This window comes from Anoplopoma fimbria, chromosome 21 (assembly GCF_027596085.1).
Source record: "Anoplopoma fimbria isolate UVic2021 breed Golden Eagle Sablefish chromosome 21, Afim_UVic_2022, whole genome shotgun sequence".
Classification (NCBI taxonomy): Eukaryota; Metazoa; Chordata; class Actinopteri; order Perciformes; family Anoplopomatidae; genus Anoplopoma; species Anoplopoma fimbria.
Window position 1 is genome coordinate 5,860,223 of NC_072469.1, and position 20,396 is coordinate 5,880,618.

The 20,396-nt window shown below is 38.9% G+C and overlaps 1 protein-coding gene across 1 annotated transcript; it reads right to left on the minus strand.

Moving 5' to 3' along the window:
* Positions 1–722: 722 nt before the first annotated feature.
* LOC129110675 (cadherin-7-like) lies at positions 723–16,412 on the minus strand. The gene is made up of 11 exons (XM_054622835.1): positions 16,167–16,412; positions 15,745–16,039; positions 13,855–13,974; positions 11,833–12,000; positions 10,607–10,797; positions 8,508–8,761; positions 7,050–7,186; positions 5,718–5,839; positions 5,336–5,453; positions 4,058–4,309; positions 723–1,243 (listed from the first exon to the last, which is right to left on the minus strand). The coding sequence occupies exons 1-11, from the start codon at positions 16,410–16,412 to the stop codon at positions 723–725; spliced, it is 2,424 nt and encodes an 807-aa protein (XP_054478810.1).
* Between the last annotated feature and the right edge of the window lie 3,984 nt (positions 16,413–20,396).

Sequence of the window (20,396 nt, forward strand, 5' to 3'; positions counted from 1 at the left end):
GGGAGCTAAAGGGAACAAACACATTTCCCAAAATGTTGAACCTTTCCTTAAAGTATAACTTTATGTCACTGATTGCCCATTTGAAATTTTCCAGTCAGGTGTATGAGCTTAAACCGGTTTTGATTTTATGTAAACTGGCCGAACCGGCATTTGTCATTATTATGATACGTTCTGGCAAATTAAAAAGATCCTACACCAGCAACCTGTGCCGAGGGCATCACAGCGCTCAATCCAGCTTGTATTGCATTAGCAATAAGCAATATGACAACCTGAAAAACATAATATCATGTTTGCTTACAAACAGACAAACGGAGCCACTACTGTCTGACAGGCCAGATGCAATTTACTGCAGAGTTGACGCCTGCAACATGAAGGAGATCAAATTTCTGTAGAGGTAGGAGGGGTAAGAGGTGCATATCGTGTTTATTGACTAGAAATGTCATGTGTTTTTGGGGGAAGACAAGAAAATAAATTGTAAAGTCTCTGTCAACATTTGGGATATGAAGCCAAGGAAACAGGTGAGCAGAAAAACACAAACGAGGCAAAATGGCATCGTGGTCTCGCTTGGTCTCATTATGTTGAGCCTACAGGTAAACTTTGGTATACTGGTTAGGTGTTGTCTTAATATCATTTCGGTTTTAAAATAAATACACTTGCCCAACCCTAGTCCATCATGCAAAGATTAAAAAAAACAACCATTCAAGGAGGAGAAGAAGAGAACCTCAGAAGATGGTGTCTTCCTCTCCTCCCCCATACCACGGGGAGAGTCTAACCATGGAGGGTCTGGGATTACAAACAGGTTGCTCAGGTTCAAGCTCCAAATCAGATGACTCCAGCGAGCTCAGGGACCCCGTGGGCGACCCCGACCCCTCATATGCATAAATTCTTAGGCAGTCGAATGGGGGGACGTAAGGATCCTGATCCGCCTCTGCCAGCCTGTCCAGAATAAACTGCCGGAAGAGATCGTCGTCCGGTCCGATGAGGTGGGATTCTCTGAGAGACATGCGTATGCTGGCCCTGACATCCTCCCTCCTCAGCCTCCTCTCCCTCCTCCTGGGGTGGTGGCGCAACGGGACAACAGGCGGACAGAAGTCCAGGGCTGCTCCAACACCCCTTGGTTCGCCATAATACAACACCTTCTGCGACACCGTCTCAGGCAGCTCCAGATCCTTCACCTCCACCTCCAGTCCCTCCTGCTGCTTCCGCCTGTGCCTCCTCACCATGAGCATTAGAACTGACAGCACTGCAGACACAACACAGCGGGAGATCATTACCGTTAAACACCAGGGCATGAGCTTAGCGAGATAAAAAGCATCTAAGGTGTCTGATGGAGCAGAGCGTGTACTTGAGCACCGAAAATAACGGCAGCCAGGTTGTTGTTTTTTTTCCGTAAATTATTGTGGATGCAAAAATCAAAATGAACGCAAAATAGGCGATAACTTTTTTCATTTCAGCTCACACATAAAATGCTTCTCTATTTGCTCCATGTGGCACAGAATGCTGAAAGAGGGTTTATTTTATTCTGCCGTTTTTTTCACCGGGTATTGTTCTCGTCCGACAGAATGTTAGCATAGCAGGTATTGTCATTAATCTTTCATGTGATGGGCACAGAGAGGACACAAAGCAGCCGAGGTCATAATAAAGCTTTTCACTATGCAAACCCATCAATGTCCCAGGATGGCATTGCTACTGATGTATCGCAACCAGTACGCTCATTACCTGACATCAATGCTATGCAAGCTTTCAGCATTTTAAAGGTCTGTGTTACTCGTATTGCACTCGTATTAGTTGTTGCACTTACTGTATTTGTATCAGTTCGCTGCACTTATTGAATTTGTATTTGTTTACTGCACTTATCCTATTCGTAGTAGTTTGTAGCACTTACTATATTCGGATTAGTCTGTTGCAATTATTGTTTCCGTAGTAATCTGCCTCTGCACTATACTTTTGCTCTGGCTTATGCTTTAAGATGCTTGTTTAAGAAAGGAGATGCACTTATGACTTCTGGTGACTAGTAGTTCTCTTGAATACCTATGTTGAATACACTTCCTGTAAGTCGCTTTGGATAAAAGCGTCTGCTAAATGACTGTAATGTAATGTAATGTAATGTAATGTTAAAGGCACACTGGTGAGTGTTTTAAAAAGGGGAATCAAATGAAAGAGCAAATTTGTTAATGAAAAATCCTGCTGTTTAACACACGTTTATGTACTTGCCAAAACGTTGTGAGGTGGAGCTGATTTAGCTCAACAGATCCGCTGAAAAAGAACGACTTTTTTACAACAACATATCTGTGGGATAGACTTCAATCAATGAAAGAATGAAAGAATGAAAGAATGAATCAATCAATAAATCTATCTATCTATCTATCTATCTATCTATCTATCTATCTATCTATCTATCTATCTATCTATCTATCTATCTATCTATCTATCTATCTATCTATCTATGAAATCTATCTATCTTCTATCTATCTATCTATCTATCTATCTATCTATCTATCTATCTATCTATCTATATGTTCTATCTATCTATCTATCTATCTATCTATCTATCTATGTTCTATCTATCTATCTATCTATCTATCTATCTATCTATCTATCTATCTATCTATCTATCTATCTATCTATCTATCTATCTATCTATCTATCTATCTATCTATCTATCTATCTATCTATGTTCTATCTATCTATCTATCTATCTATCTATCTATCTATCTATCTATCTATCTATCTATCTATCTATCTATCTATCTATCTATCTATCTATCTATCTATCTATCTATCTATCTATCTATCTATCTATCTATCTATCTATCTATATATCTATCTATCTATCTATGATCTATCGATCTATCTATCTATCTATCTATCTATCTATCTATCTATCTATCTATCTATCTATCTATCTATGTTCTATCTATCTATCTATCTATCTATCTATCTATCTATCTATCTATCTATCTATCTATCTATCTATCTATCTACATAACTATACTGACTTTTTGAGAGTTTGCTCCTCGGTTACTTTAATATTTTAGGACTATAAGTGAAGTAATCATAGATTGTCTGGCATCATTCAAAGTTGTCAATGTTTTCCATCTTCTGAAAATCTCAGTCTATATCGTTAGCGGAACCATCTGTGAGGCCACAGTGCAAAAAGCAATCAGCTCGCTCTTACACTTCACTTGTTTGTTTTTTGTAAACAAAACAAATTTGCAAAATGCATCTCACGTCTTTCTTGACAGTCTCACTGAGGTCTGGAGAAACTCTTGCCAACAAAATGGCAGAACAAGATCTTTGGTGATTCTGCAGTAGCCTTTTTATTGGCTGTTTAAAAGATGTATGAAGATGCCAAACTCCTGATACAGCAGCTCTGGATGATTTTCTGTGAAAAACGTTATAATTATTGTCCCTAGTGTAATGTTATTGGCTTGTACTGTATATCATTAGCCTGCCATGTTTTCTTACACTTGAAATGCTCCAGACATTATGGAAGTGTCTGGATGTCCAAGTGTCTGGAGGATGGAGCTGTAGCTTTGCAAAATTACACAAAAAAGGATTGTTTTCTTTTTGAAAGAACATTATCAAATGGAACTCAGTAAAAAGTCTATTTCAACATCCTGTATTTTAAAAGCCCAATAATATATGGTTAATCAAACTGATTGGAAGTTAAAGAAATGTATTTATTTTACAACACTTTTACTTAAATAACTAACAATATTATATATTGATGTATTCAGTTATATTTCTGACTTGACTTATACTACATTTTGACATCTTTCATTAAACTAAACTATTGTTTCCAGCTTCGAATTTGTTATTATCTTATCTTAATGGTTCTCATGTGGGGCAGCTGTGGAGGAGCGGGTAATCCTTTAAACCACAAAATAGAGGCTTCAATCCCCAGCTGCATGTCAAAGTGAAACACTGAACTCCAAGGTTGTCCCTAACCAAAAGCTAACCAAAGAAAAAAAACATATACATCCTAATAATATCATAGGTGGATATTCTGGACTTGGATGGAATGTGAATACAAAATAAATCCATGCTTTCTTACCAGAGAGCGTGATGAGGCAGACCAGTAGCCCTAACAAGGTTTGCAGGCTGACCCCCATCGACAGGACGAGGGCCTCCACCCCCCCTGAGGGACAATGGCCGGCAGGCTGGCAGCTGCACACATTGATGGTCAAAGTGCTGGTACTGGAGAGAGCTGGAGATCCGCTGTCTGTCACCACAACAGGAAGGAGGTACTGGGTTCGATCCTTGCGTGTAAAAGTACTCCTGCGAGCCACGATGCCGGCTGTATTGTCTAAAAATAAAGTGAACAGAGGTGCACTTTTTCAATTTCTTAAAAAATAACACGAGTAATGCTTTCACTGTGAGTGCTGATATTTTGGAATTCAGCTGACACACGTAATGCATTTTAAAATACAATCCCAGCTCTCGGAAAGGCAGGAGCACCTTGTCAAATGTAATTTTTTTAAAATCTGTTTCAGGTTCACTCGTAAGACTTCATCAAGGCACCTAACGATACATTTTGGGAAGTCAAATATGCCTTGCGGTATTCAAAAATGTGTTTTTTTAAATGTCTGATTCATTATTAATTGCCTGGTTGCTGACTGGACTGCTTAGCTTGCATGGCCAACTACCAGTGCAGTTCACCTGCATGCATTTCATCTCAACTTATTGGACACAGTCAAATATCTCTCTGCTGCTCACTTTAACAACACTTTTTTGTTAGATTTTAGATGCCCATTTTTTATTATAAACCTTGAGAAAAAGTTCTTCCAATTTACTTACTTTAGGGACTGTCAAACACAAAAAAACGACCTACCGAAGGATTTCATTCCAAAATGTGAAAAACACTTACGGGAACATAGTGTTCAATTAAATTCAAATTCTTGCAATCATAACAATATGCCTTCGTTTTGCCTTTTGTCACACAGCTGAACCACTGCTCATACAGGTTGTGGTTAAGCCGCAGCTCATTATACCAGCCACCAAATGGGACTTTATGTTTAGCTTCATCTGGTTTCATGCATTCTCCTGGGTCCCTACAGCTAAAAGCCTCCTAACAGAACATTTTTGTAATTTGCGGGATGACATTTACTGGTGCAACAGATTTAGTTCATGCTGAGTGTTTCACTTCAACAGTACTGTTAGACCAGAAACAGTGCAAAAGGGCTAAGCCCCACTTTTACCAGCTGCAACATTAATGTACTTTGTACTTTGACCTTGATATAATTTGAACTCAGGACTTCCACTTGTTTCTATGCTACTTTAACTTAAGTCAAAGAACCAAACATTTCTTCCAGCATCGCTAAATGATTATAACCTTGATTGTCTCTGATAGTGAAGTTTGGATTGATGTGCTTCTCAGAGACCATGGAGAAGTAGAAGTGGTGTCCCTCAGCGGGGTCGTCCAGGTCAACAGCACTGAGCAGCTGAATGAGCTGAGAGACACAAAGACACATTTCTGAGAAAAATATCAGCTGCTTTAATTTGTATTTCCTTTCTCTGAAAGACACTCAGAATATAAATCATCAAATAAGTATGTTATGGATGTGTTATGGCATTGTGCTATACAATAGTAAGACGGCTCTTTGTGAGTCATATAAGATGTTGCAATATTAAAACGTTTACAGTCCACTTCATTTAAAATTCTCAATGCTCCTATTTAGTAAATCATAAACATCAATGAATCATAATGTACATACTTCTCCCGCTTGTGTTCCCTCGCAGATAAATGGCTGGTAATCTCTTGCAAGCCTTGGCACATTGTCGTTTATGTCCAGCACTTTGATGAACACCACCACAGAGGAGGATAAATGGTTCAGCGCTGCAGTAGTGAAGATAGACATTTACTGGAGTCCACTGGGTGCATGTATCATAAATGGTTTCTAAAAGCTCTGTCAAAATAACACTTAAGACTGATAAATGTTTCTTCTAGAAACATGACTTTGTGGAAAGAAAATGTGACATTGATATTTCACTGCTTTCTCCAAATTAAAATAAAACTTTTTTAAACTAGATGTTATTAAGTACTTTTGCCTTTAAAATGGACATTGTTAGCATACAATGAGGTTGTCATACAAATGAGCTCTCAATGTTTAGATCTATCAAGTTTGCATTTGTACTGTCTCTTAAATTCTACTCTAAAGCTGGACGTTTCAACCATTTATTTATTTATTACTCTTGGCTAATAATTTCAATTATTTATCGAATACTTATAAATAACTATTTCAATTGTTTACTCATTACTTAAAGCTAATAATTTCAACTGTTTATCACAATGCTTTTAGCTAACTATTAAGCTGTTCTCAGTAACTGCTCGTGCTAATACCTACCAAAAGTAATTAAACATAATTTGTTTATAACCAACGTAAGCTGTTGTAAGCCAGGACATGAAGGTCTGCCTCTAAGGAAGTCAGGTGACGTGGTATGAAAACTGACGAAGTCTACTTGGGGGTCAGGATGGACAGACAGACAAACACAGGACTTTCACCCAGGAGACCACTGCTCTTGTCCCCCGCAAACCAAAAGTCAAATCTTATTTTAACTAACTTTCAAAGTTATTTTGACTACAATCATGATCTTTTCCTGAACTTAACCAAGCTGTTTGTTTCCTAAACTTAATCAAGCTTGCAGTGACTGACTACAGCTGGGCATTTGAAGGGAAATGCAAGGTATGTAGAACTATTAAGACCATTCATTTATTTGTTACTTTAAGCTATTCCAATGAATTATATATCGTTTAGCTAGCTGTTAAGACCTCTCTGAGTACTTACAAACTATGTAACTATGTATTGTTCAGTTGTTACAGCTGACTACATTTTGCTATGACCAAACTGTATTTTTTCTATTTTTCAAACTAGTTAATTAACTGCATAATCATTTCACATTACATGGCTGTGAACCACTGACCTAGACAAAGATGTGTCATCAACATATTGCTTTGAATATATTCTGAACAGTTTTCATGACTGAGTGAGGATAAATAAGCCATAAGTTGGCTACATCAACAAGATGCTATTGAACATTCTTCTTACTTGTTTCCTTAGCTTCAACAGTCACATTGTGCCAGTTTGCAGTCTCTCGATCCAAAGCTTTAGCGACAGTTATAGTTCCATTGTTTGGGTCTATTTTGAAAGCTTTTGTGTTATCACTCCTTTTGTCAATCGAATATCTGGAAGAAAAACCACAGAGACACACATTTAGCAGGCGAGGTTGCTTTCTGGGCCAACAAAACATTGTGATACCACGGGGAGATTAATTAGGCGAACTGCTCATTTTTTAAATCTGTTGACAGATCCAACAAAGAGAGCATGCACACAAACACTTTGAAAACAAAGCATCTGTCTATAAGATGCCATGCACACACTTATATGTATTTCCTTCAGTTATTTAAATTAGATATTATTTCAAACTTGACCACAGACCATTTATATGTGTCTTCAGTGAGGGAATTTAAAAACAATGAGACAGGGAATCTTGTAAATAAAGGGAAACTTTGTTCAGTCTTTTTGGAATGAATAATAGACAGTGTTACAGGTGATGCAGCTGCAGTGACAAAACACACATCACTTTGTCTTGTTTTCTGATGGGATGACAAGTTAGGGTCAGCGACTTTTTTATGTGAAAATACATAATAAATACAATAAACATAAAAACCACAAATTCATCATCCACAGACCAAGCAAACAGAATTGTTCTTGTAAGAAATACTGCACAGGTCTTTGACACTCCAGTACCTGTCGGACTCATTAATGTAAGTGATTATAACACTATGGTGATTTAAGGTAACAAGGAGTGTGACACTCTGACTAATGAATCATTTCTGTCCGCCACTTTTCTAACAACAACACGAAAAATAAGCCAATTTGACTCAAAGCAAATTTAATCATATTTAGTAGAACTGTAGAAAACCCCTAAAATGTCAGCCCGAATTTATTAATCAATGAGACACTGTCTTCAAAGAGACAGTAATACACGCTAGGCTGAGGATGATATGCAGCACCTGCCACTCTTAAGCTCTACTGAGATGGACTACGGGCACCAGTACTGCTGATGTCTCCTGTGCAACGTGCCCCAGTTGCAAATGACTGCAAATCTCAATTCCATATGCCACAGCGTATGGTGCTTTATTACATCCCCACGTCCTAGCCACGTTGCTTTGTGATAATACCACGGCAATAGATAGAAAAGCCTGTGAGGTATGAAAAAAGGAATAAAAAAAAATCGTCATGATTTATTCAGCGGGGCTCATTTCCTACTAAAGTAATGTGAGATAAATATGACCATGTACAGGGTATCTAGAGATCAAGGGTAAAAATGGATGCACCGAGCCAGTAACACTTTTTGAAATGGAATGATTTTTCACCGTGTGGAGGAAGCTGTCTGGGGACGCTACGCCCCCACCAGCCTGGGTTTCTAACTCGTCATTATCATACTTGCAGTTGGGTGGCAGGTGCCATTCTTCCTGGTTTAGACGGTTCACATTACTGTACCTGATGGGATTGTTGACTGTGTCAGTGTCTCTGGCACTAACAATGCCAACCAGCGTTCCCACGGCTGCATTTTCTGGGACTTTCCACTCGTAGGCCGCTGAGAGGAAGACAGGCGGCTCGTCCACGTCCTCCACAACAATCTTTAGCGTTGTCCTGTCACTGAACTCCTCCAGAGTCAGAAAACGGGTGTCCACGTGATCATTGACTGCCTCTGCGGGCATCACAAAACGTCTTTTGGCTTCATAGTCCAAAGGCTGTGAAGAAAAGAAATCCCTTTTAACAATTCATATTAATACCGTGGCTCTTATAACCGTAGAACACCTGGTCCATCATCATTAAACAGGCTTAGAGAGTAACAGCTTTCCAAATATGCTTTGCCAACTTGAACTTAAGACAGAAGATTATTCCTGAGGGAGCAGGACACGACTCTGACTTGATGTTAAAATTGCTTAGTCAATGTCAATAAGCTCCCAGCTGTGAGCATGTGCTTAAATAATGCTGCGTTTAATAGATTTTCTTAACATTATGATGACAGTAATAAGAAAACAGCATGCAAACCATTATTGCATTTCCAAAATGATTCAGAGACTGAGTCAATAATGTGTTTTTTATTTCATTATCACGGCATCTAAATTGAATTCTCCTGTGTTATGAAGAAGCATACTGCATGTGGGAAAACAAAGAAGCACGAGTACGAGAGGAAAACAAGAGTAATATGTGAGTATTCTTAACTTAATATATTTAGGACTGTCAGGGGATGGAATGTAACTAACATTTAGCCTGCCTGACCTTTACCAGCTGCAACATTTAATTGATGTACACATTACTGCATCAATAATTATAATTCAGCTGTATGATTATATTATTGTGTAATTCTTACTTTGATACTTTAAGAATATTTTGGTGCTAATACGTTTGTACTTTTACTTAAGTAAAATACTGAATGCAGGACTTTTAATTGTAACAGAGTATTTCTACACAGTAGTAGTGCTACTTCGACTCAAGTAAGATACCTCAATACTTTTTCCACCAGTGTGACTTTTTTAAAATCATCAGTACTACTTGAAAGTTCAGAGCTCAGGGCATCTTACACAAATATGATCAAATCTAAATGAATAAATAGCAGTCAATCAATAACTTATCACTGTTATCTGACCTCTCTTCGGATAGAGCCAGGCTAGTGGTTTACTATGGCTTCCAGTGTCTGTTTTAAACTAAGCTAACTGGCTATATCCTTATATTTACCAAAAAGACTTGAGAGTAAACTCTTGGCAAAAAGTTAACGAAAAGTTAGCGAGTGTTTTTCCCAAAAATGTCCAGGCTTGCTTCAAATTTGATACACAACAATACTGTAAGGAACAGAAAAAGTTATAGTTCAGCTCTCATTTTAAAAGATAACTTCTCCCACAGACCCGCTATATTCAAATAGTTTGCCAGTAGGTAGTGAAATGTGGCTGCTATTTCAGCCCTTTAATTAGGGACACAGTTAAGTAGACATTTCACAGTTTCCCAAGAAGCATTCAGTTCTTGTTCCACTACAAAACTAACTGTACAGTGCTCACTCATCTAATGTGTCAATTGAATAAAAACTGTCTACTTTCAGTGCTAATATGCAATAATCAAAGCAAGCTATTTAAATTCTCAATTATCAAGTTGAAGCCATGCATTCAATAGTTTATTGTGCATATTGGCTCAGATTATGCTGCTATATGTTCGTGACCTGGAAAGGAGTCAAAATTGCTGCCAGGTGTGTGACACTGTGTGACTGTCGGGTTCCTGTGCCAGGCTCTTACACTGTTGCGTCTCGTCGGCTTTGATGCTGCTTCTGTCGTGTTTGCCAGCTGTCTGTGTGTGCCAGGATATGTTGAGATGGCCTCTATCAGGTGTAATGATTTTAAATTTAGTTCAGGTAGGTGCCTGTACTGTTAATTAAATCCTTAACGCCGGAGATTAAAAAGGAGTTTTTTAATAGAAATAATATTTCAGAACCTAATGGCCCCTGTGCACAGCCATAGTTTGATTTCGGTCTACACTGCTACCCACGAGAAATCATCTAAAATTCATATGTGACAAAGCAATAATGAAGTGTATGTATTCACCTTAGCGAGCAGAACCACTCCCTCCTGCGTCACTGGGTCTGTTTTGATGATAAAAGTGGAGCTTTCCTCCAGGTCATCCTCCAAACTGTAGGTCATTCTGGCATTGATGCCAGTGTCTCCATCCTGTGCCATAATCCTGCCCACTGTGGTGCCCACGGCTGCATTTTCAGGGACGGCAAAGGTGTACAGGTCTGGAGAAAAATCCTTCAATTAGCCGGAGAACTTTGGAGTAGGATTTCAAAAGGAATTCAATTCTAGATAATACCAAATTGGTGTTTTTGCAGCATGTAATGCAAGCTCACTTTGGGAGAAAAACGACGATTATAAAAAAGTTTCTTTACTAAAACATCGCCTACGGAGCTTGACAGAAAGTAGCTAATAGCTAAAGAGAGTCTGCTAGTGTGTAAAGTGATAAGAAGGGAGAACATTGTGGTGGAGGGTCAATTTGTGTGAGTCACAGATAAGTTGTGGCAACTCCACATAATCCCAGCCACACTCCTAATAAGAAGATGAGAAAATGTGATTGTGTCTTGGAGTGACTCTATTTGGATGGCTGCCACAACTGGGAGGAACAGCAACCAGCTGCTCCTGAAAAAAAAAGAAATCCCTGATAATAATTACCAATTATGTTACAAAACAGAGGGCACAGTTCAAAGTAAAGTGTGGTCATACAATATTTATAAGGCCTTTTGACTCGACGTTGAATCGTGCGGATACAGTAGCACCGGCAATGAATGTGAATGTGACATTAATAGTTAAAGGTATCATCCTTGCTGTCTCATTTCTACAGAATTGATTTCTTCCGAGGGCATTCATTTAGTGAGGTTTATCACTGCATAGGCGAGGTTTGTTTCTAAAGGTCATGACAAATGTCCTTTCATGTGTGAATGATTAAATTCATCCAATGGGTGACGCGTGTGCACGTGCACAAGCAGATGAACATCCCCATCTTCTCCCCCCCGTCTCGCTCACTCTCTCTCTCTCATTCTTCGACTGTCTCCTTTTAATTTTAGCTGCCGGGCTGAATAACAAGACGTGTACAGCCGAACGCAGCGCCGGCAGCACAAACCACCCACCCGAACCGGAGAAGTGTGACCAAATAAACACCTCTTAGGTGTAATATTAAACATGTCCTCGCAGTCTGCAACGCTTTGTGCTCTTTCATTGATTCCCAGAGTGAGTATGGCCTGGTGTTTGCATCACTGTGACTCATACGAGTGACTCACGGTGCTGGAAAGTGGGTCCGTTGTCGTTGACATCAGTCAGGCTGACGGTGACGGTGGTGGTGGAGGAGTAACCGCCGCTGAGACCGAGCATGTCCTTTACCTGCACCACCACCAGGTACTGCTCTCTGGCCTCGCGGTCCATGTTTGGCCATGATGTTACAATAATCCCTGCAGATGGAGGAGACAGACAGAGAGGCCGTGGGTGGTTTTCTAAGTTTGTTTTCTACAAAATGTGACTTTGCCTCAAGTTGTCTTCAAAGGTGTCTGCAGTAAAACGGCACCACAATAACTTTAAAGTCTACAAACTTGATTGATACATAGTAATATCAAGAGGGCTTTAAAAAGACTAATGCATCCTCCGTCTGGCCAAAGCGGAGGCTGTGGGCGACAGTAAACAGAACAATTTGAATCAAGAAAATTAGATCTTGTTTTATTGCCAGAGAAGTCAGCATTTAAATTACTTATTCATTTAATCTTGTGATTAGATGATACGTTTTTCAGAAGCCATTATCTAGTCACTCAGCTGTTGTATTGGGAACACACCTGACTTAGTCACCTGGTCATTTCTTAAATCTTTTAAGGATAAAAAAAGTTTTTATTTAGATAGATTCAGATATTTGTCTGTCTTTCAATATGTTGTCTGTCAGTCTCAAGTCCACTCATTACTACAGAAGAAAATGAAAAGAAGGCTTAAAAATGTCCTTTTACAGCTGGATACGTTTTTAGAAAAATGTTAAAAAAAAGACTAAATACTGTCTTTGTTGGGGACTAGTTTTAGCAACAGATGTTACATATTTGGTGTAATGAATATTTTTAAACTAACACGGTGAAGCCAATTAGGAAGAGCCTTGAACTTGCATTCTTTCTTATAGCCAAAAAGAATATGAAACTACTTTATCACCTCAATAAATATTCTGAAAATGTGTTAATGGTCTGAATCGCAAGTCTTCTTCAATACAGCATGATGTTCATTTAGTACATTTTGGTCCCATTTAGAGTAAAATAGACCATAAAGCAGGGTATACTTATATATATCAAGTTCACAACTCTAACCCTTTTTACAGTGTGTTTTCAGTTTATTTATGTTAATTGTAATCCTTTCGGTCCCCTAAAAATGTCTTATGTAGCATTCGATTGTAATTGCTGGGGAAGATGACGATATCCACAATGCTTCTCACGTACAGTCTATGAGAGCAACACTGTGCCTCATTGATGATTTGACACATTTCTGAGAACAATGGAGCTTTATGACAAGGAGGAATAATATATATTGGACTTTGGAAACACAGACAGTATTTGCTTATAGGATCAAGTCATTGGTGGTTTTAGTCTTTTCATGGAATCTGAATAAGAAAAATATGAAATATCTCCAGGCGTATCCTGACAGGTTAACTGGAGCCATGAGCAGAACTAACTTAGACTGACCGCTGCCCTCTCAATGAAAACTTGGTTCCCCCAAAAAGTTAGATTTGCCCTTTTACGCATTGCATTAATTTGCATGTTAAGATTTTTCCGACATCAATAATGCCCTTCCCCAACTCCTCACAGTTGAGGTCAACAATGTGTGTGGGAAGTGCTGCAACTGGCCTCTGTATAAAACAAATAAGTAGTGTAAATGTTCATGTATTGGCACCAATTGAACCAGATTCCTCTCAGGGGTGTAAACACTCACATTTTCCCCAATGGTTTAAAACAAATAGCTTAATCTGTGAAAAGTTGTGTAAAGTTGCAAGGGGAATTCATACAATTTTCAAAGTGATGAGTATGGTATGACTTGTCAAAAGTGACTAGGAGGTAAGCCAAAACAGATTTCAGTCTCAAAAGTCTGAGATTGAAAACCTTTCTGCCCTTCTCTTTGTTTTTTAAGCCAACTCGCTAAACATTATTTCTGCTCAGCCAAATCTCTAGTGCGCCTCCGTAAGAGCCCAAACTGTGGTTGTTGAGAGATTTGTGCATCTCCGACTGATAACAACTAAAGTACAGTCCAGTTCAAACTAAAAGCCTCTTATCTGGAAGTGTTACCCGTCTTCGGCTCCACAGAGAAGTAGGGCTCCCCCTGCAGGATGGAGTAGATGAGCTTGGCGTTGTTTCCGAACATGGGATCATCAGCATCTGTGGCTGTCACCTGGGCCACTGTGGTCCCTGTGGGGGGGGAAGCGGATCACACAGTCAGAGTTAGCTCAGGCAGCAGTTCCAGTCGACGGGGAAATAAAGTGATTATGCCACATTCCCGCAGGGTCTGTCTGTCTGGCTCAGGGGGGGGGTGGGGGGGGAGCAGTGGAAATGGAAGAATGGAGGGGGAGGGGGAGGGGGAGGTAGGGTACGGGGAGGGATGTTGACAATGGGGAGGCGGTGGAGGAGGAGTGTTGGCCTTTCACAACCAAGAAAGGCTGCGCAGGTGTGTGTGACAACCTCCCCAGCCCTATAGCGACATCTCTCTCTCTCACGACTCACCTGCTGCTCGTTTTCTCTCCATCGCATTCAGTTTCACCTCTCTATCTTTCACACTTTCTACCCTTTTTCTCCACTAACCATATCCTCTCCCTCAGTCGTCGTCTATCTTGTTTCTTTCTTTCCCAGAAAGCACTCTGGTTTTTTTTTTTCTTCACAGGCAGGGGGTTTACCACAGCATTTCAACCTTCCACTCTCGCTTTCGTTTTTTTCCCCCCCGAGTCAAATGCATTATGATTTATTACAAGTATGATATTATGCTGCAAAAGCAGATTACATATAAATTGAAATGGTAATGTTTGTGGTATGAAAGGGCAGTGGTTATAATAACATTATATAAGAAATGTATCCATAAAGGCATCCAAAATACAATTCAGAATCTAATACTTTTAACTTCCTGCATGGGGACAGATGACAGACATTCATATAACCTTTTGTTCATTGTCTTCAGTCAAGATTTAAGTTAAGGAAACTCGTTTTAAAAGTATAACCTTATAAACAAAAAAGCCAATTGCAAGATTCTATCTGTCTAACTTTTATTCATAAACAAATAAATCACTAGTTTGTATGAATCTTATTTTAAATACATAATTCCCTTATTGACATAAGATTGGTATCAATTTTCTCATTTAACTTTTGTCGAGAAAGACAATATGCATATTTCCCAAAATGTCAAATTATTGCGTTATGCAGATGTTTAGAGGTTAGCTCAGTGTAGTGTGTTAGCATGCTAATATTGGCTAATTAGCACCAAAACAAATGTCATGAGTTTTGCAGAGTTTTCTTTTGTCACAAACCACAGAAGAACAAATTTAGATTTTGTTGCAATAGATGAAAAGTAAGAGGGTCAACCCTTGGAGAAGAGTTATATATGTCTGACTAATGCTGTGTGTTTTAAATTTTAAGTTTTTAGTGTGTAGCTTTTAAATGCTGTTTTTAAATGTCTGTAAAGCGTCTTTGAGTACTCTGAAAAGCGCTCTATAAATAGAATGTATTATTGTTATTATTATTATTATTATTATTATTATTGTTATTATTATTATTTATCTGTACAAATTTTCACAGAAACTCATCCAACAATCGTCAAGATATTTCTGTCTGAACTAAATGTGTTGACTTCAAATGTAACACTCATCGAAATCAATATTCACCATTTTTTGGCTCAACCACCGACCTCACTGTCAACTGATTTAAATATAAGTACTATTCATTCAGAACAATGCAGTTCCAGTAAAAACTGTTTAAAGTGAGCGGGGTATGTGGAATATTCTGAGTAATAGCGACATTTGAAGGGAATTTTGGAAATAGATGTTGCTGTTGAATTTAAGTTTTCTTCAAAACTGAATGTCATGGATATCCATTCACCTCCACTGTATAAAGTAAATCTCTTTCATTGAACCAACCCTTTATATTTAATTTAACCTGCTGTTAAAACTTTCCTCTCGTCTTTCAAAAACATACCGGTTGGACACATCTCGGGGATGCTGGACACATACGGTTCGTTCTGGAACTGCGGGACATTGTCATTGATGTCTTGCACCTTGATGATGAACTCTGACTCGGGTTCCACTGGTTCATTGGACTGCCTGTTGATAGCCTGGGCTTGAAGGACGTAGAAGGCCTTTTCCTCTCGGTCGAGCTTCTTCATTGTCCGGATCTCACCAGAATACTCGTCTATCTCGAACGCATCTCCGGCCCCTTCTCCCGATAATATGTACTTGATGGAAAACTCACCACGGTCATAGTCGGATTTGAGCTGCAAAAAGAAGAGATTGATTTAAAAAAAGAAAAAAATGACAAATTCAGAGGTAACCAGAAAACAAGCTTTTTCAAAGATAAGTAGTGTGTGAAGGACATGGAGGACATTTAATCTGAAATGGTACCTGGCCAATAACGCGAGGAGTGGGATCTTCCTCCGGGACAAACAGCTGTTTCCAGATCCAGCCTCTCTTCAGGCGACGGTGCAGATGAGTGGACCCTTGGGCCAATTGTTGGGCTTCCAGACCCTGAGTACCTCTCATATCGCTCAGCACCCCGCCAGGAATCATTGAAAAGACCGTAACCATGGCCAAAACACTCGGCAAGCTCATTTTTACTGTCCATCCGTGCATTTCCTCTGCACTTCCCATGGTTATCATGGACAGTGGATGGAGGTTTCACTGGTCCAGTACCGACTCTTCATTCAACAGCACAGTAATTCATGATCCCGGCAGTGCTGTATCCCATCTCGTTATGATGTGGTTTGTATGCGTGCTCATGTCTCTGAAATGAAAGTTAACAATTTAATTAATGGCTGCAATGAGAAATTTCCAGCAGTGCACAGAGATTGCAAAATGAGGAAATTCAAATCTGAAGCACTGTAGTGTTCAATCCAAAAATAAAGTGTGTATACAAATACATTTGTGGTAACATAATTTATTAGTAATCATAACATTTAAATGTTTGAAATAGGTTAATTTAGCTAGGTAAACCTATTTGATAATTGGTTAAAACAAGTAACGTTACCTAAACTGTTAACATAATGGATACATGGTTGGAATGGTTCATGTTAATGGGTGCAGCTTCAGCCATTTCAAGCATTTGCCCAAGAATTTGTAATAGTTAAAAATAAAATTCAACATGATGGGTGGTGGCATTGAAGGCTACTTGAGGTCATTGCGGTTTTGAGGCTTGGTTGAGAACCAAGTGTTTTCCTTGAGCTCTATGATGACATTAGTATATCCTTTTATATATATCAAGAGTTATGTTAGATCTATTGCAGAACAGAAACTCAGATGTATAACAAAGCCAACTCAGAAAGCTAACTAAGAATTGTATTTTACACAGAGAAGGCAAACCCTTTGTCTGAACTCTCCCTTTTTTTCATTTTTTTCTTGCATCCTGCACGGCGTTTGAAAACAGCCCTCTGTTTTGAATTCAGACAAGGCCCTGCATTGTGTTTCACTGGAGGGGGCAGAGCAGGGCCTGAACATCATTCCTAAAGCATGACACTGCACTCTGCAGCTGACTAATGAAGATTTTCTAATTAGATCAATGTCTCCCCAGACATGGAAAACAGCCACACACATGCATGCCTCTGACAAACTATGAGTGGAATCGATGCAATTATAATGTGCACCCAGGGTCAAGAGTGTAAGGACAACGAAAGTCAGACACGACAGCAAATTAGTCAAGACAACACAAATACAATATCTCGACCACCCTGTCAACGTGAATAGAGTTGAACTTAAACTAATTCATCAATTCCCGTCAGATAAACAGATTAACTGTGCTGTCTTTTTCATTTTCTTTCAACCAGCAACAATAATGATCCACTGTCAACTCGTCACTGCCAAAAAGACCAAAATATCCCTTGTGTGATCACTTGTGTCATCCTTGTCTTTTCACTTACGTAGGTAAGTGTGAAATATTTTTTTTTTGCCTCTACAGAATAAGTATGTTTGCCTGGAAACTTTGCATGTTCATTTTTCTTTCCTATCATTTCAGACTTTTGTCTAACAGTTGTTTTCTTCCTGAAGCAACACAAATTATTTGTCTAGACACCAAAACCCTGAACCCAACTTTACTGCTCTCCAGTCACGCAGCAAACCATACATCACCACTCAGTGGGATCAGTTATTATTAAGAGCTAGGAGTCACAACGGCCATAACTCTAAACCATTCTAATAGAGTTTTTTGACACTGTCGTATCAGCACATAACATATGGAGTCCCAGATATGTGGACGCTTCAATCCATGGTGCTGCGCATGAGCACAAGTGCGTGCATTTTTAGCATGGGTGGTCCCGCTGGAAATTTAGAATATAGAGTACTCTTCAGGACGTCGTTTCAGCAGTTAGAGTAGTTGCAGTGTTAATGCTTAACAGCTCATAATGTTCATGTTTAATCTTGTAAAACTAAATTAGCTGCCAAGACCCATTTGTAATGAGCTGGTAAAATCATTTACTGATGCAGGCTTTTTTTCGGAGAATTCAATTTCCATACAGACCGTGAATGAGAGAATGTGTTTGTGCTTATGTATGTCTTTACGGGCCAGATTCAAATCTCCGAACGTTGTGGAGTGACAGTCCAATTAGTAGCCAGTGAATCGTGAGCTGTTATGGTCTTTCATGGGGCTGCCAAGCACGCGCCCAAACTGAACGCCTTGAGCCATAACTAGACAACAGCCTTAAATGATGATACTCTGAGCAACTGTTCCGCTGCCAACATGCCAAGGAGTCTGCTTAAAAAATCCTTCCTGGAGGTTTCAGCCTTTACTGATGTCGCTGGAATAGTGCACAGGTCAACAGATGTTTAGGTGCCAATTTAACAAGATGGCCCTTTCTTGAAATAAGTGATGAAATTCTGGGAAAATAATGAGTATGACAAAAAAAAACTTCCAGCTCCAGGTCTGTAAATCGCAAAAGTATCAGGGAGTTAGAAAAACACATGTCCATGTGTGACAGCTAACTCGATGGTGCTTGATAATAATTGTTAATCAGTATGATTTTAAAAAGTACAACATAAAAATATATAGTGATAAGCCTTTAAAAACACAAATCATTCAGTTATCATTAGCAGGAGTATATGCCCTTAGAAGAGTCATGGGGAAACTTAAAATATCAGAAAAAAACATGGAATTCTACATGGTCAATTTTCTCCTATCAAAAGAAAATTCTCGTTTCTACATGACATGCAGAGTGCCCTGTGGTTGACAGCCATTCATTAGCTCTGATAGGCCTTCCACCCATTTCCAGCACACCTCCCGTAGCCTGTATGTACAGTATGCTACTCTACCACATGACAGAATGACAATGAGCTGCAGTCTCACAATGTTAAGCACCAGATGTGCTGAGACCGTCGCATTATTTTCCTATATGGCGATGTGTTCTGGATAATAAAAATGTTCCTCCGTTGTAGAAATGGATCCAGGATGCTTTTAAGATCCTTAAACGTGGCAATGAAGGCAAAGAATCTTCTACTTGACATTGTGAATGACACATCAATATGCACTGCTAAGTAATACTAACTCTTTTTGAGCAAGAATTATGTCGTTTTTCACACATTATGGAAAAATATGAAAATGTTTAAAGCTGGAACATGACAATGGATCTGAATATATAGGCTCCATAGCTATTTGCATTCTTGTTGGCAAATCCGTTTGTTGAGGCTTGCTTCTTTAAGTTCACCCTTCCAAGAAAATATGTTCTTAATTGGTCATTTGGGAGCCCATCATGGGAGCTGCTGTTTACTGTTCAGCTCTGTAAAACAACAACGCTGACATGTAGATCATGTTTCCTAAATCAGGACCTCAAATGAGTCCAGAGACTGAGCTTCAACAAGGGAATGTCAAGCTATCATGTACTCGCTAGGAAGTAATTTGTTTGTTATTTTATTATGTGCACAAGTGGAAATCATTACTGTTCAGCAAAGTGTCCCAAATTCATCAGCAAAAGAACTTCATCTCTTTTTTTTTTCAAAACAATTAACTGGTGCTTAAAAAAGGAGAGTGGTGAATTTAACTACAGGCAATTATCTATACAGAATTAATTATGGCGATAAAAGTTTGTATCTTAATTTTCCATAAAGTTTCATGAAACATCAGACATGGACGACATTCAGATGTCAGAGAATCACAACATTCTGTCCAACAGACTAAAATGCCACATCATGTTAGCGGTTCCCACACATTTCATTGTTTGGCCAAGGTTTTCCCCTCACACAATGACGATGTTCTGTAGTTACAAATGTTATATTTGGGCATCAATGTCTGATGCCTTTTGAAAAATGTGGACCAAGCTATTTGACACCTGAAAGAAAAAGGTCAGGGAAACTGAAATAATTCGTAAATCACACCACATGTTGAATGAACTCTAAACTAAATGTTGTCACTCAATTTCCAAAGGTGGAATACATTGAAGGATAGTATTTTGTTCCTACATAATATAGACGTCAGTTTAAAAAAGTGTTTATTTCTATGGAATAAACTTTTTCAGATTATCAATACAGCGGCCTCAAAATGTTAACTCTGAATAATGACTTTGGTACACTAAGATTCCACTTAGGCCTTCTTTCCTCAACATGCTCTTCCTCCACAATATAAAACATCACTGTCAGTTATTTCAGAAGGTTACA